General features: G+C 36.6%; 1 protein-coding gene across 2 annotated transcripts in view; it reads left to right on the top strand.

Moving 5' to 3' along the window:
- The window catches only part of LOC131151739 (endonuclease III homolog 1, chloroplastic-like), a 34211-nt gene extending 19182 nt beyond the window's left edge, over positions 1-15029 (top strand). The window contains exons 4-11 of one of the 2 annotated variants that reach the window (XM_058103136.1): positions 1936-2004; positions 3268-3386; positions 4966-5032; positions 5852-5943; positions 6137-6274; positions 6361-6465; positions 8119-8202; positions 14605-15029. In XM_058103136.1, the coding sequence (XP_057959119.1) occupies positions 1936-2004; positions 3268-3386; positions 4966-5032; positions 5852-5943; positions 6137-6274; positions 6361-6465; positions 8119-8202; positions 14605-14745 (815 nt within the window). In that variant the 3' untranslated portion in view covers positions 14746-15029. Of the gene's footprint in view, positions 1-1935; positions 2005-3267; positions 3387-4965; positions 5033-5851; positions 5944-6136; positions 6275-6360; positions 6466-7311; positions 7889-8118; positions 8203-14604 lie in introns of those variants that run through there. The other variant, XM_058103137.1, reaches the window with a different exon arrangement.
- The last annotated feature ends 60 nt before the right edge of the window (positions 15030-15089 follow it).

The following is a 15089-nucleotide window of genomic DNA, read 5'->3' as shown; positions in this document are numbered from 1 at the left end:
CTTCCCATCTTAGTTGACAGAACTTTGCAGCTTTGCTAATTCATGCTGTCCTTGCTTTAGTTTGATCACCATCCATGCAAGCTTCATTCCCTTCAGCATCAGCCAGCCACCCTCTCATCTTATTCAACAATTTTTTTTGACATCTTTTGCACCAACCTGCTCTACAGGGTTGGGTAAAATTCCGTCCCTATAATGACTAGTCACTTCCAAGTCTTTATCCAAACCCCCTTCCTCAGAATATATATATGTCCTCCAAACCTTCTAGCAGGGGAGCCACATGAGAAATATCCGCAAGTTGCATAATGGGATTATTTTCCATTCTTTTGATCACTAACATGGATAGTTTATCTTGGAATTTCAATTTTCATAGGTCACTTAATGCTGGTGAAGTGGAGGAACTCTATTCTTTGTTGAGCTTGTTGGAGGGTTGTCGTCCTTCCATTAGGAAGGACATTTGATGGTGGGTTCTAGATTGATTAGGGTATTATTCTTGTTAATCTTTCTTTGAGCATTTGATTTGTCAAAACATCCCCTTTGTGCTCTATCATTAGAATTTGGACAGCCAAAGTTCCCGAGAAGACAGAGGCTTTTATTTGGTTGGTTTTCCTTAATAAAGTTAACACCAACAGTCTGTTGTGGAGCAGGAGGTCTTCTCAGGTTTGATAACTCTGTATCCGTGCATTCTTTGTTTTGATGGTTCAGAATCTGCCTCTATTCTTTTCTTGCATTGTTCTTACTCTTGGAAGGTTTGGAATAAGCTATTTGTCTTTTCAGAGAGAGGTGGGTTTGCCCGGAATTAATGGAGGGGTTATTTCCTTTACATGATTAGGTAGGAGTAGAGATATATTGACTTTGAGGAGGTGTCGGTGCTTTGCTGTTTTGTGTGGTATTTTATTTGATCGGAATGCTTGTGCCTGTGAGATAGGATTCAGTCTCTGGCCTTGTTATGGGCTTTTTGCAGCTGGTTGTTTTAAAGGGGGCGTGTTTCTCAAAGTTAAAACGTGTCTGGATGGCTCTGTTTTTTTGATTGTATTTTTTTCTTCTTCTTTATTCTCTCTTCTTCTTAGGAGGTTTTCTTATGCTTCTTCTATACATCCTTTCTTTCTTAGTGAAATTTCTTCTTTTTATATCCACACACACACACACACACAATGATTGGGACATTGGCGGTTATACTCTGAACAGATTCTGAGTTGGTCTTCTGCAGTGCACACTGCTTAGGATTTAGCTAGGCCCCAGAAATGAGATGGTCCAACACAAAACCCTCATATGTGCATATACTATAGGCATATGACTAAATTCAAATAATGGGATACAAAGAAACTGGTGTTTTACCGTGGATGGCAAAATTTTGAATGACATTGGGGAAACTGCTTCATAAAACTTGATCAAATGTTGAAATCTTGTATCTGAATTGAGAGTCTGAGTGTAGATAATGGAAAATAATTTTATTAAATTGATAAAAAATTGTTGAAAATCCATTCAGAAAATTTCTTAAAGATTTTAATTTTGGACAATAACATTTCCAACTGGAGAAAATTATGTTCAAGAATCATTGGAGTCTGTCATGTATAATTTTGAGTATCCAGAAAAAGAAGGCACAGGAACGGATCTTTTCAATTTTCATGCAGTAGGTGAATGAGAATGTGCATGTTTACGTCAATTTATGTTATTGATATTCAATTTTAAAAATTCTTTTATCTGTTTTAGTGTTATGCAAACTGTTCATTTACAATGCAAATGTGTAATGAATTCTCTCTCTCTCTCTCTCTATCAAAAAAAAAAAAAGAAGGGAAGAAAAGAGATTCCTCGACATGCTCTTCTTGCACTATCTAGTTAAAACTATTTATAAATCATCTATTCTAGCAACTTAGATTAATGGAATCTTTGTTTTTTCCACTGATCTGTTCATTTTTCTCATACATGGCTATGCAGGGAAGTCTGAACCTGCTATTGATGTGCCTGTGTTGGACACTGAAGCTGATTCCTCTATTAAGCTGATAGGTATGTGGACAAGCTATATGATGTACGCATATTCTTCTAGTTTTTCGTGTCAATCCATTTGTAAATTATTGTTTTGAAGCCAAGGAAAGGAGGAAAAATGAGTTTGAATATGCCGTTCACGTAAACTTACTATCAGCGTGCAGAAAAAGTTCTAGAAGTTGATGCCTAAACTGCTTACTGGGGTTGAGATGAAGCATAGGCCAAATATAACTTCCTTGTGAAGTTTTAGAAGGAACCCTGCTTCGATTAAGGAGACGGTCTCAATTGCTTAGCTTTTCTTGATATATTTTGAATAAACTATTTTTTGTGGATAGTTTGTTACTTTTCTAAAGATAGAAAAAAAGAAAATCCGTTGAGAAAAGAAAAAAAAAAAAAAAAATACAAGGAAGACAAAGCATCGTTGTAGAAAAACCAAAAAGGGGAGCCAAAACATCTTTAGAAGAGTTGTTTTTCTTATTTCAAAAGATCTGTTAACCAAAGACAGGTTTGCTTTGTAAATTCTGTTTTGATAATGAGAACAGTCTAAAGCATGGCACAAGTTGGGAACTTCTCTGGGTTTGGGGAAGATGGAATCATTTATATTGTGTTTTTGACATGTGATGAACTTTACTGTAACTCAAGGTCAAACATCATTTGCAGAAAGCATATTGTGTTAACTTGAACAAATTGTATTTTAAGGAATATATCACAGCACCCATGCCAATGTATCCTATAGTTCTCCTACTTCAGTTCTCATGGTGAAGCATGTGGTAGATGCATTGGAAATTGGAATTGGATCTCTTAAACTGAAGCCTAATGGATGCTTCTTTAACCGTGTAATATAATAGCAAGAAGATTCCTCTATCATGTATTCCAGTATGTTGAGATGATTTTGTGAACTTTGGAATTGAGCATCAAGACTAGTGAACTCCTACACCCAATTCTTACTGTTTTCTACTATTTGGTTGATAACTTACAATTACAGTTAGTAGATCACGGAGAAACTAACAGAAGTAATGACTATCATCTGATTGGGTAACTTGTAGATGGATTAGCTGATAGGTTCCAACTGTCTGGCATATATCTTACATTCCTCATGCCCCCCCCCCCCCCCCCCCAAAAAAAAAGAAAAGAAGAAAGAATCCATTAGTGAGGAGAATGGGTTCATATTTTCTCATATAGGTGTGCTGATTTATCTTATAATAATTATGAACTTCTGTTCTGCTGTTGGATACTTTGTCCAACACTGACAGGAAGCTTGACTCAACTTTTTATTTGCTTCAGGTCAATCACCTCCCCATTGGGAAAAGGTTCTTGAAGGGATCCGCAATATGAGGTCTTCTGAAGATGCACCGGTAGACTCTATGGGATGCGAGAAAGCTGGCAGTTCTCTTCCTCCCAAGGTAAGTATCTTCTTCAAGCCAGTGATGGTTAGCTTGGGCATAATGGAGAAGTTATTTTTGTGCTGTTTATTGAGTTTTGAATTTGTTCTTTTTCTTTTTGTCTATATCAATATCTTAGGTATTGTTGTGGATTTTTTTAAGACTAGCAAGAGTATATTAGCTTAAAAGGGTTACAGAAGAAACTGTCACAAAGAGAACAAAGAAGCTAGCTGATAGCATCTGTTGAATCTCCCACAACTAGATATGTGGCATTTTATTTCCTCCAGAATGCTTAAAACAACATCATCAGGCTTAGCAAGCAATTTTCGAAGGGCTTTCTATTTCTAATTCTCCAATGCGGTAAATGCAAGCAGCCAAGTAAAAACTGGACTGGGGACTTTCAGAGTATCAGCAGCTTTTTATGGATCAGTCTTGTGTGGCAGTGGTTGAAAAACAACTTATTCGCCCACCAGAACATGCAAAAACGTTTGAAATGCCCTGCAAATGTATTCTGCTTGTTTAGAGCAACTTCCTAACAGTATCTGACAGTGGTAAATTATGAAAATGAGAATTATTGAACTACATATCTAGATAATTCTAATTTCTTAATTTACCACTTTTGAAGGCTGATAGGAAACTGCTCTAAACAAGCACTTATTTTTTGGAGGATATTTCAAATGTTTTTGCAGGTTCTGGCATGCAAATAAGTTATTGGTTATAGAAAAAATAGTGTTTATTTCCTTATTTCTTTGGGTAGATTTCTTATTTTCCCTTAATTGTGTTCTTTCTCTCTTTAATATATTGTTTTCTTTAATATAAAAAGAGTTATTGGTTACGAATCCCCCAGGCTGCTATATTATATGTTGCATGGCATATCAGTACAATACAGACAAGTTGAGAAGTCATCTTCTTAATGGGCTAGGGCCTGGAAGGTGTTAACCCTGATAACTATATGGTCATCTTGAAACCTTGTGCAAGTTGGAAATGTCTTGTTGTGGTGTGTCAACAAACTTGGTATTGTTTTTTGGTGCGGCTTAGCATTGATTTTCCAGTTTGCAACATAGACCTGATGTATGGTGAACATGTTTCTCATACTCATTGCTATGTGTTCTTAAGACATATAACTTAGCTGTCCCAACTGCTCAGGGTTGGCAGCAGGAATCCCTTTTTGCTACGTAGTACAATCTCGATCCTCTTCTTTTGTTAGGTGAAAATTTCCTTGATTTGTTTTGAGGTTATTTTAGATACCCGTTTCTTGCTTCCTTGTTGATTGTCACTTTTGAAATTATTTGGGGTTAGCTGTACAACTCTCTCATTCTCTTCATTAATCTCAATTTAAGTCCCTTCCATTAAACAAAAGTAAATTTAAATTTTATTAAATAGGGTATTCCTTTATATGTTGTCATTAGGTGATACTATTTTCCAATCTCCCATCTGCCAAATGTCAAAATGTAAAACTATCCTCATTGATTCTCACAATATTTTTATATGCGTGGTCCCTGTTGAGTCTCAAACTTTAATGCTTTAATTAGTGTGGGTTTTTATTTATTTGGCTGAAGGATGATTGGTGGATTTACTGGCCTTATTATATCTTTATCAGGAAAGAAGATTTGCTGTCTTGGCATCTTCACTTCTGTCAAGTCAAACCAAGGATAATGTAACACATGGCAAGTTCTGGATTATTAATTTTGTCCTTAGAAAGTGTTTCTATATCCCAAGTATCTCTTTTCTCCTTTTAGGGGCTTAGTCATATATTTGATGTTCGATAACTGGGTGGGATTTTTTTTCCTTTTTTATTTTCTGCTAGACCCATCAGGCCATTGCTTGATTTATAAATTTGAATGTGTTGGTGCATTAGACTTATTATTGAAAACCTAGATAAAAAATTTCTTGATTATTCAATTTATGTGGCAAATTTAATATTTGGGAAATTCTTTTGTGCCAAGACTTAACTAGTCCTGAGTCTAATAAGAAAGCTTCTATACAGTTATAATATAGCGATTGAATAAATGGGGAAATCCTTTCATACTATGGTAATGGATTTACAGGTCATGTGGAAGCTTTGGGAAACTATACTAGAATTTGATTTAGAATTTTAGTTTATTTTAAAGTAAACTCACTTCCTGTTGAAAAAAGAGAAGGTCTATCACCAGATCAGTACTTAATTTCTTAAACAGTGTTTTTACTAAAATTTGTCCAAGGAACTTCTGCTTTGTGGATGTGGAAGCAAGTAAATTCAATATCACTGCATTTGAATCCTCTTTAATGTAACATTAAAATGGGTAAAGCTTAGCATATTTCTATAGCTTGTAAATCTGTATGCACATATTTATCATAATGTGTGTGTGTATATATATATATATATATATATATGTATGTATGTATGTATATGTTAGGTGCACACTTAGTAGTTGCTGTATGTAAAATTCAATTATTAGTTTATATTCATAATACCGTTCAGTAACTGAGCTCTTTCTGAAATGCAGGGGCAATTCAGCGTCTCCTTCAAAATGGTCTGCTTGATCCTGATTCTATAGATAAGGCTGATGAAATGGCAATTAGGAACTTGATTTACCCAGTATGCATTCTTGGAAATCACTTGTGCCATGGTTTTAGTTTTTTACCTGTTGGAAAATACTTTCATATCTGAGTTGGTGGGATACGGGTACCTGACTCTTGACTTATGAACCCTTCTGAGGTTTCGTCAGTCTGCTGTGTTAAGGCTTCTGCATCTTTTCCATTTTTTTCTTCTTTTTTTTGGGTTCATTTAGGTTGGATTTTACTCAAGAAAAGCTTCCAACTTGAAGAAAATTGCGCAAATATGTCTCACAAAGTATGATGGAGACATACCCAGTTCATTGGAGGAGTTGCTCTTGCTACCAGGGATAGGTCCCAAGATGGCTCATTTGGTAAACACTAATTTTATTGCATCTATAAATTTGTATACTGCTTTAGCATCTTACATTTTCTTATTCCTTCACCTTCACTGATACAGGTAATGAATGTGGCATGGAACAATGTTCAAGGGATCTGTGTGGATACTCATGTGCACCGCATTTGCAATCGGCTTGGGTGGGTGTCACGGTCACGCACGAAACAGGTAGCCTTTGATGTTGCAGGACCACAATTGATGTCAAAACAGAATTATAATCCTGTAATACTAATTACGTTTCTAAACAAAACAAAACATGCGCCCCAGTAGCAGGATCAAAATTGTTGCCAAAATGGAATTATAATCCAGTAATATTAACTAAATTTCTAAACAAAACAAATATGCTCCCCAGTTGCATTGTTTATTTTCTTGGTCTGACCTAAGAACATAGGCATTAACGGTAATAATGGGCTGTGGATTGCTTGCTATCTATATCCTATTTGCCTGGAGGACAGTGTTGATCTGACGGTTGTGTTTGCTTCTAGAGTTAATTTCTAGTAGGCAATTTTTATGTGAATTGCATTCTATATGGAGCTTCACCCATATTCATGTGCAGATTGCACACTTTATTCTTGTAGGGAACTCATAGCTGTCTTTGAGAAAGTGTGTGGTTGTCTTAAACTTTGGGACAACTGCTGGTTAGATCAGATTCTGTACCATGTGTTGTTGACATTCAAGAAAATTTCTGTACATGGACATGCACTCTCTTTTTCCCCCTCCACCTCCCTCACCACCCACTTTTGGGTTTTATGAATTTTATCCATATGCCCTAGATACCTTTTGGCAGCATTAAAAGAAGTGCTTATAACACTTATCACCTAAGTGCTTGAGCAAAAAAATGGTGTTTGGCATGTTCCTATAAAAGTGCTTATTAAGTGCTGAAAAAGAACCACTATTTAAAGTGGATTTAGAGAAGCAAAAAAATATTGCTTTTTGCATCTTAAAAGTGGCACTGTTCATGCACGGCAGCATAATTATAATTTTTAACAATATTCTTCTCTCTTTCTCCCCAAGCCCTCTTATCCTCCTCTGAATGCGGCCACCATGATGGGTCCTCTCCTTGCCTGCCAGATGCAGTCTCATCCATTGCCATTTCCCATCTTCTGAAGACCCATTTGATCTGCTGCCGATGAACAGAAGAGAGAGAGAGAGAGAGGAAATTGTGCCTCCTGACATTGCCTCTTCCTCCTCATGCTTCAGGATCTCTGCCGGATCCAACCTGTATACCTTTAAATGAATTTGGATTGGATACAGAATGGGGTCTGTAATATTTTTTTGGGGGGGGGGGGGGGGGGGGGCGGCGAACAGGCAAACTGCATGGAGTTGCTTGGCTTGGATCTGGTTTAACTTAGTAACTCAGGAAATATAAATTGAAAAAATGTAAATTTAACTAATGGTAATAGTGTTATTAACATAAATTAATAATTTTATTTTTTTAATGTGTTAAATTTTATGTTATTTTTATCAAAACTTATTTTCAGAGAGCCAAGAACTCTCCTGACCCTAAGCACTTAGCCAGTTCAGCACTTATCATTAGCAGTTATCTAATTCAGCACTTTATAAGTTCAGCCCTTCTCCATAAATGCTGCCAAACAATCCTAATACTCACTTTGCTACTTGCTTTTGAATTTGAATACTATATGCTCATCAGAGTGAGCCACTAAAGCTTGATAGAATATGTTGGTTCCTCTTAATGACATGATAGTGTTCAATTGAACTTTGTACCCTTTCTTCTTCTTTTTTTTAATTTTTATTTATTTATTTATCTACTTTGTTAAGGAATGGCATTGCATCAGTTGCTAATCCTTTACTTCTGGCTAGAAAACTTCGTCTCCTGAGGAAACAAGAGTGGTGTTGCAACAGTGGCTTCCTAAGGAAGAATGGGTTCCAATTAACCCTCTTTTGGTATGATTGATTTTTCATCTATACATTGATGTATGCATACATGCATACACATGACAAACATACTTGCATTCATTCTTGCATTTGGGTACACATTTTTTTAAATATATACCCCTGTACAAAAACACGGTTAAGGGAATGCCAGAATGGTATCCTAGTTTTGTTTTCCCATTTTACCATTTAAAAATTTTAAGATTTCACTCAGGTTCCTTTTAAATTATCCATAAAGTATATCAGTAACTGTTATTTTCTGAGTGTGGGTATATGAGTTAGTTTGCAGTTTGCTGATGTGAGGTTGGGACTGTTTTATTTTTCAATGCATTAGTTGCCTATTTGTTTTGTACGGGCTTGGGAAATTAATAAAAAATGTATATAAAAAAAATACTAATTGCAGTTTCCTTGCATTCGATTATGCCAGTAATCAACAATTGTCTATTTATTATGTATGTAAAAAGAACTATTTGATGCAAAACTATTCTACTTTAGATAATTTTACTATTGTGAGTATAAAACCAACATAGAACAAAAAATTCCTTGATCTATGAGTTTTCCTTTATTGTTGTTATTTAGATAATATAGTAAAAATTAAGAATTTAAGAATATTACATAGAGATATAACTTTTTATCGTGCAACTTTTTTAATAACTGTTTGAGTTTTGCCATTTTTCTTTTCTATTGAATTCTGTTCCCTTATTGTATTCAGTGAAGTTAAAATCTATCAATTGAATAATTGGGTAAAATGGAAGACCTAAACTCAATGATAGGTCTCTCCCTCTATTTATAATATATGTAATATATGTCAAGTGCAATGGGAATGACCATAATACCCTTACTAACTTACACTTATGACAAACTGAACTCTAACAATTAATAAAAATGCTAAATGACTAAATAACCATTAACACTCTCCCTCAAGTTGGAGCATATATATCATATGCTTCTAGCTTGTTTCACACGAGCACCTCCCAAGGCTTTAGTGAACAAATTAGCAAGCTGAAACTCGGACTTCACATGAATGGTTGTAATGAGCTTCTGTACAAGTTTCTTTCGAATAAAATGCCAATCGACTTCAATATGCCTTTTCCGCTCATGGAAGACATAGTTGGTGGCAATATGAATAGCAGCTCGATTATCACACATCAACTCCATAGGCTGAGAATGTGGAAAACCTAGCTTTTTCAACATGTTCCTTAGCCAAACTAGTTCACATGTAGTGTGTGCCATGGCCCTGTATTCTAACTCAACACTTGACTTGGCCTCCACAGTTTGTTTCTGGCTGTGGATCTTCGGTCGGAAGGTGACCCTTGGCCCAATCTACATCTATATATCCCTAAATATGAGTGTGACCTTGATCCTAAAATAAAAGACCTCCCCCTAGTGCACCTTTGAAATATCTTAAAATTCGAATTACTACATCCCAATGACTTGTTCTCGGGGAATCGAGAAAATGACTCTCAACACTTGTTGCGAAGGATATATTTGGTTGGGTGACTTTGAGAAAATTCGACTTTCCAACAGATCTCCTATACCAACCTGGGTCAGGCAACAAATCACCCATATCTGGCACTAACCTACTATTGGGATTCATGGCTATATCGATAGGTTTGGATCCCAATAGCCCCGTCTCATCTAAAATATCAAGAACATACTTTCTTTGTGACAATATAGTTCCTGTACAAGATCTCGATACTTCTATACCCAAGAAGTACTTCAATGGTCCCAAGTCCTTGGTCTGAAACTAACTCTGTAGGAAAAAGCTTTAGGTCTTGGATGCCCCGATCATCATCACTAGTGATCACATGTCATCCACATACACAATAAGAAATAAGAAAAATCCTACCAGATGGAGTATGACGATAAAAAACATAGTGATATACTGCACACCGATGAAGGCCAAACTCAAGTACTATAACACTAAAATGGCCAAACCATGCCCTTGGAGACTGTTTTAATCCACAATGATTTTTTAAGTTGACATATTGAGCTTGACTCCCCCTAAGCAACAAACCCAGGTGGTTGCTCCATATATACCTCCTCATGAAGATCACCATGTCGGAAAGCATTCTTCACATCTAATTGATGTAGAGGCCAATGACAAGTGGTGGATAAAGAAATGAACAAATGTACTAAGGCAAGTTTAGCGACCGAAGAGAATGTGTCTCAATATCCAAACCATACACCTGAGTATACCTTTTAGCAACCAGGTGGGCCTTTAAACGAGTTACAGAACCATCAGAATTGACTTTCATAGTGTACACCCAGCGACAACCACCACAGACTTATCAGGAGGACGAGGTACCAAATCCCAAGTATCATTATCATGTAGTGCACGCATCTCTTCAACCATTGCTGTCCTCCACCTAGAATGGGATAGGGCTTAAAAAATAGATTTTGGAAGAGCAACGGAAGATAAAGTATTAACAAAGCAGTAATAAGAGGGAGACGAGAAATCATAACAAACGAAATTAGAGATCGGATGGTAGTACATGTGCATTTGCCTTTTTGAACAGCTATAGGAGGATCAACATCATGGGGAATAAGGTCATCCGACAAGGGAACTAGAGTCACAGTAGTAGAAGCTGAAGGAAGAACTTCCCTTGAGTCGCTGTGTGTATACCTACAAATTGGGATGATTCAAGCAATGAGAAGGACTCAAACTGGATGAAGTTGTAGGATGATTGGGCATAGATACTAGCTTTGGATTTGGAAGGCAAGGTAGAGGAAGATACTCATTAAGATCAACATAACTCAAGGAATCAGAGTAGTATGACGTAGACTCAAAGAAGGTGATATCAGCAGAGAAAAAAATCGATATAAAGTAGGACTATAACATCGATATCCTTTTTGAATATAGGAATAGCTCAAAAAGATAAATTTGATAGCATGAGGATCCAACTTATCCATTCCTGGAGTTAACTTATGGACAAAGGACACAACTAAATATACGAGGAGGATGGGAGAACAAAGGAGCCTTGGGAAAGATAACAGAATGTGGGATTTTGCCGCCAAGGACAGAGGATGGCATTTTATTGATGAGGGAGCAAGCTGTGAGCACAACATTACTCCAAAAAACTTTGGGGACATTCATTTGATATAATAGGGTATGAATGACTTCAAGAATATGTCTGTTTTTCCACTCTGCAACCCCATTTTGTTGTGGAGTGTGGGCACAAAAGGACTGATGAATCATACCAAAGCTAGTCATATAAGTATAGAATTGGGTACTAAAGTACTCAACATTATCACTACGAAGTATCCTAACTGGCATATTAAATTGAGTCCTTATTTGGGAACAGAAGGAACAAAAGATATCAAACAACTCAAAACAATATTTCATTAAATGTAACCAAGTCATCTTAGAGTAGTCATCAACAAATGTAACAAAGTATCGAAACCACAACTTTGATGTGACACAACTAAGACCCCAAATATATCGGAATGGACTAGAATGAAAGGGCTAACCACTCGTTTGTAGACCCGGGAAGTAAAGGGAACACGATGATGCTTGCCCAATTGACATGACTCACACTCAATATTAGACATAGAACTTAATGTAGAAACCAGTTGTTTCAACTTGTCCAAGGATGGATGACCAAGGCGAGAATGGATTTGAAGTGGTGTAGTTTCGACTGTGTAGGCAATGGGTGGAGAAGGTGACTTAAAGTGGTAATGTCCATGAGTCTCGCATCCTGTGCCAATTGTCTTTCTCGCCTTCAGATCCTGAATAACAACAAAATCATGAAAGAATGTGACAGAACAATTTAGTGACTTTGTAAGCTTACTTATTGACATGAGATTGATAGGAGATTAGGAATGTATAAAGTAGAAGAAATAGAAATGAAAGGAGTAGGATTTACTGTTCCTATCCCCTTAACAGCAATAGTGGACCCATCAGCAAGGGTAACTCAAGGTAGATTTTTAGGATATTGGAGATTAGAAAAGAAGTGGTTGCACTTGTTATATGGTCAGTGGCAGTAGAATAGATAACCCAAGGACTAGTAGGAAGGATACCTATAGGATTAGCTTTTTGAGCAAAAGACACAATGTGAGAAGATGTCTTGTTGAGACAACTGATAGTGTAGAAACCTTGAATACTCCTCTGATATAGTCACAGTATGCGGTTCACTCAAACAAGTGATTAACGAAGGAACCATATTTTTGGGATTTGCAAACTCCATACCAACATTCACAAACTCATATCAATGGCCATAAGATTAATTGTTGGAACAATTGGAACAACCACGAACAAGGTGACCAACCGTGAACAAGTCACAAGTAAATCAATACAAGTCTGCCGCAGCACCAAGAAACTCAAACACAATCCTAAGAAAGCAACTCAATGCACTGAAACAATTGGAGAAGTGAACCACTGAAACTGCCATGGAGAAATCATCAATATATAACACTGCCATAGCCTCACAAAAAAACATCTTATGAGCACCGTCACTGCTCTAAGAAAGTCACCAGGACTGTTACTAACACCGAACAACTACTGACGAATTACCACTTGTGCATGGCTAAACAAAGATTGTATCTTTGAGCAAAACACATGTCCAACAGCTTGATATTTTGATATGTGGAAGGAATTAGATCATTGAATCAAAATACACAACAATTCCCACTGTTTCATACCCACTATACTCAGTAACCATCAATAAACTGGTTCATGAAGCATCAAACAACCATTCCTTGGGTGCCGCACTTGAGGAATTAAAAAAGGTGAGATCTTTGGGCAAAAAACATCACGAAAATGACCAAAAATTAATAGAGAGATTGGATTACTGCTGGATCAGTTCATGTCAAAACCATGCCTGAAAGTGGCTTCACGCACTGGTGCACGGGGTCGGTCCTGGCAGCATTCGTCCAACACATGAGGGTGCATGGGACACTGCCTGGAGGTGAGATTTCAGTGGGGGATAGATCAGCAGTGTCTGTGGGTGGCTATGGTGTTGGTTTTGACAAATCTATAGTGGATTTGATGTTCTTGAATTGGCAGTGTCGCCCAGAACATTCCATCTACTGGTCTGAATTTCTGCTGCTGCTGGCTGTTTTCTAGGGTTATAGTATCACTGAAAAATCTTCTATGAAGATAGACATGCAGCAGATTTTAGGTTTCAGGCTTTGGTTTGATGGTGGTAGTAACACTTAAGAGTTTAGGTTCCAGAATCATGCTTGGATACCATGTTGAAGAATTGGGGAAAAAGGAAGACCTAAACTCAACGATAGGTCTCTCTCTCTATTTATAATATATGTCAAGTACAATTGGAATGACCATAATACCCTTAGTAACTTACACTTGTTACAAACCAAACTCTAACAATGCTAAATGACTAAATAACCATTAACACTATCAACTTCTTTTTATTACAGTATTCAGTGAAGTTAATGCAGTACTTATTCATGATGTGGACTTGAATCATAGTTTTAGGATGTTCTATTTTTAAATTATTTAGTGATATGTAAGAAACTTACTAGGATATTCATATGCAAAATTTTAATACATTTTCTAATATAGAACTTTTTTAAGTTCCTGAGTTAAAAAAAAAAAAAAAAATGCTATAACAAAGTATGTTATGTTATTGCACTGTTAAAGTTCGGTTAATTTACCATTGTATGTGAGCATGTTTGTTAAAGCCATAAAAGATTTATTAGATCTTACTAGAAATATTTGTTTATATTTTTTGGCACACTTTCCTCTAGATTTTATATTGTTTAGGAAGGCTAAATCAAACTCTTTTAACTGAGGGTTTCTTCTTGCCCAAGATATCTGCAATCTGGACCGACTGGTGCAGGTATTCATAAACTAAAACAGGTTCCAGGATCATTATTTTGATCCTTCCAACAAACAATTTTAAGCTTGGGTTATATCCACCACCACCAATTCTTTTTCAGACGGCACATTTGAGACATTATATCATGTCAATCTCAAAAATGATGCATGCAAGGCTTGCTACACGTGGACAACCATTTCAATATCAAAGTGCTATGTAGAAACGTACGAAGTTACAAGTAATTGTTTGTTGCAGATGGAATATGGGATAGTGCAACAATAATCTGGTGTAGACGGGTGGCCAAGTTTGCTCAGTCTCACTTGCATTTAATGTGCTGCATAAAAAAGCTGGGTGAATGATATTGGCTATCTAATACAATTTATTTTGGTTTTAGAATTTGATCAGTTGTTTCAGTTTGTGATGTTAAAATGCTCCCGCATGCATCTTTTGCCTTGGCTCCCTTGATAAGTGCACTGCACCATTGTCTTCTGTAAATTGTTTTGGCAACCTTTTATCCTCAAATTTTAGATTCTGCATTTGTTGTTCTTTTAATGGCATGGGATTGTTATGGTGCTGTTAACAAGGGGGCACTCATGGTAAACTGTGTTGCTTGTTTGGGATTGATTTTGAGCAGGTGGGATTTGGGCAGACAATTTGCACTCCGCGCCGACCACGCTGTGATTTGTGCAGAGTGAGTGATTTCTGCCCATCTGCATTCAAAGAGAAGTCAAGCCCATCCACGAGCACTGAAAAATCTGCTGCTGTTAAGCTTTGATCTCATCATCTTATGAGGAAAAAAACAGAGTTTGGTTTTGCCCTTGTCCCAAAGGTTGTACAAATCGAATTCCACAGGTGTCAGAAAATCCTGTCTCAGTATATCATGTTTATCATGTGCAATGTATGAGAAGGTGTTTTGCTTGTGTTTTTGTGCAAGGAAATTAGCCTTGTAGAATTATAAGGACGCTTATTACTTGGTAGAACTTCAGGAAACCTTATGTAACCTTAACATGTGATTAGAAGATTAAAGCCGAGGAAATAGCTGTTATTAGAAGATCAAAATTAACATTTGCAAAAAAAAAACATTCTCTCTTACAATGATATGCATGCTAATGTGTTGAA

The sequence above is a fragment of the Malania oleifera genome, chromosome 3 (assembly GCF_029873635.1).
Source record: "Malania oleifera isolate guangnan ecotype guangnan chromosome 3, ASM2987363v1, whole genome shotgun sequence".
In the NCBI taxonomy this organism is placed as follows: domain Eukaryota; kingdom Viridiplantae; phylum Streptophyta; class Magnoliopsida; order Santalales; family Ximeniaceae; genus Malania; species Malania oleifera.
The sequence above is the reverse complement of the archived record's forward strand: the minus strand, read 5'-3'. Positions and strand labels throughout refer to the sequence as shown.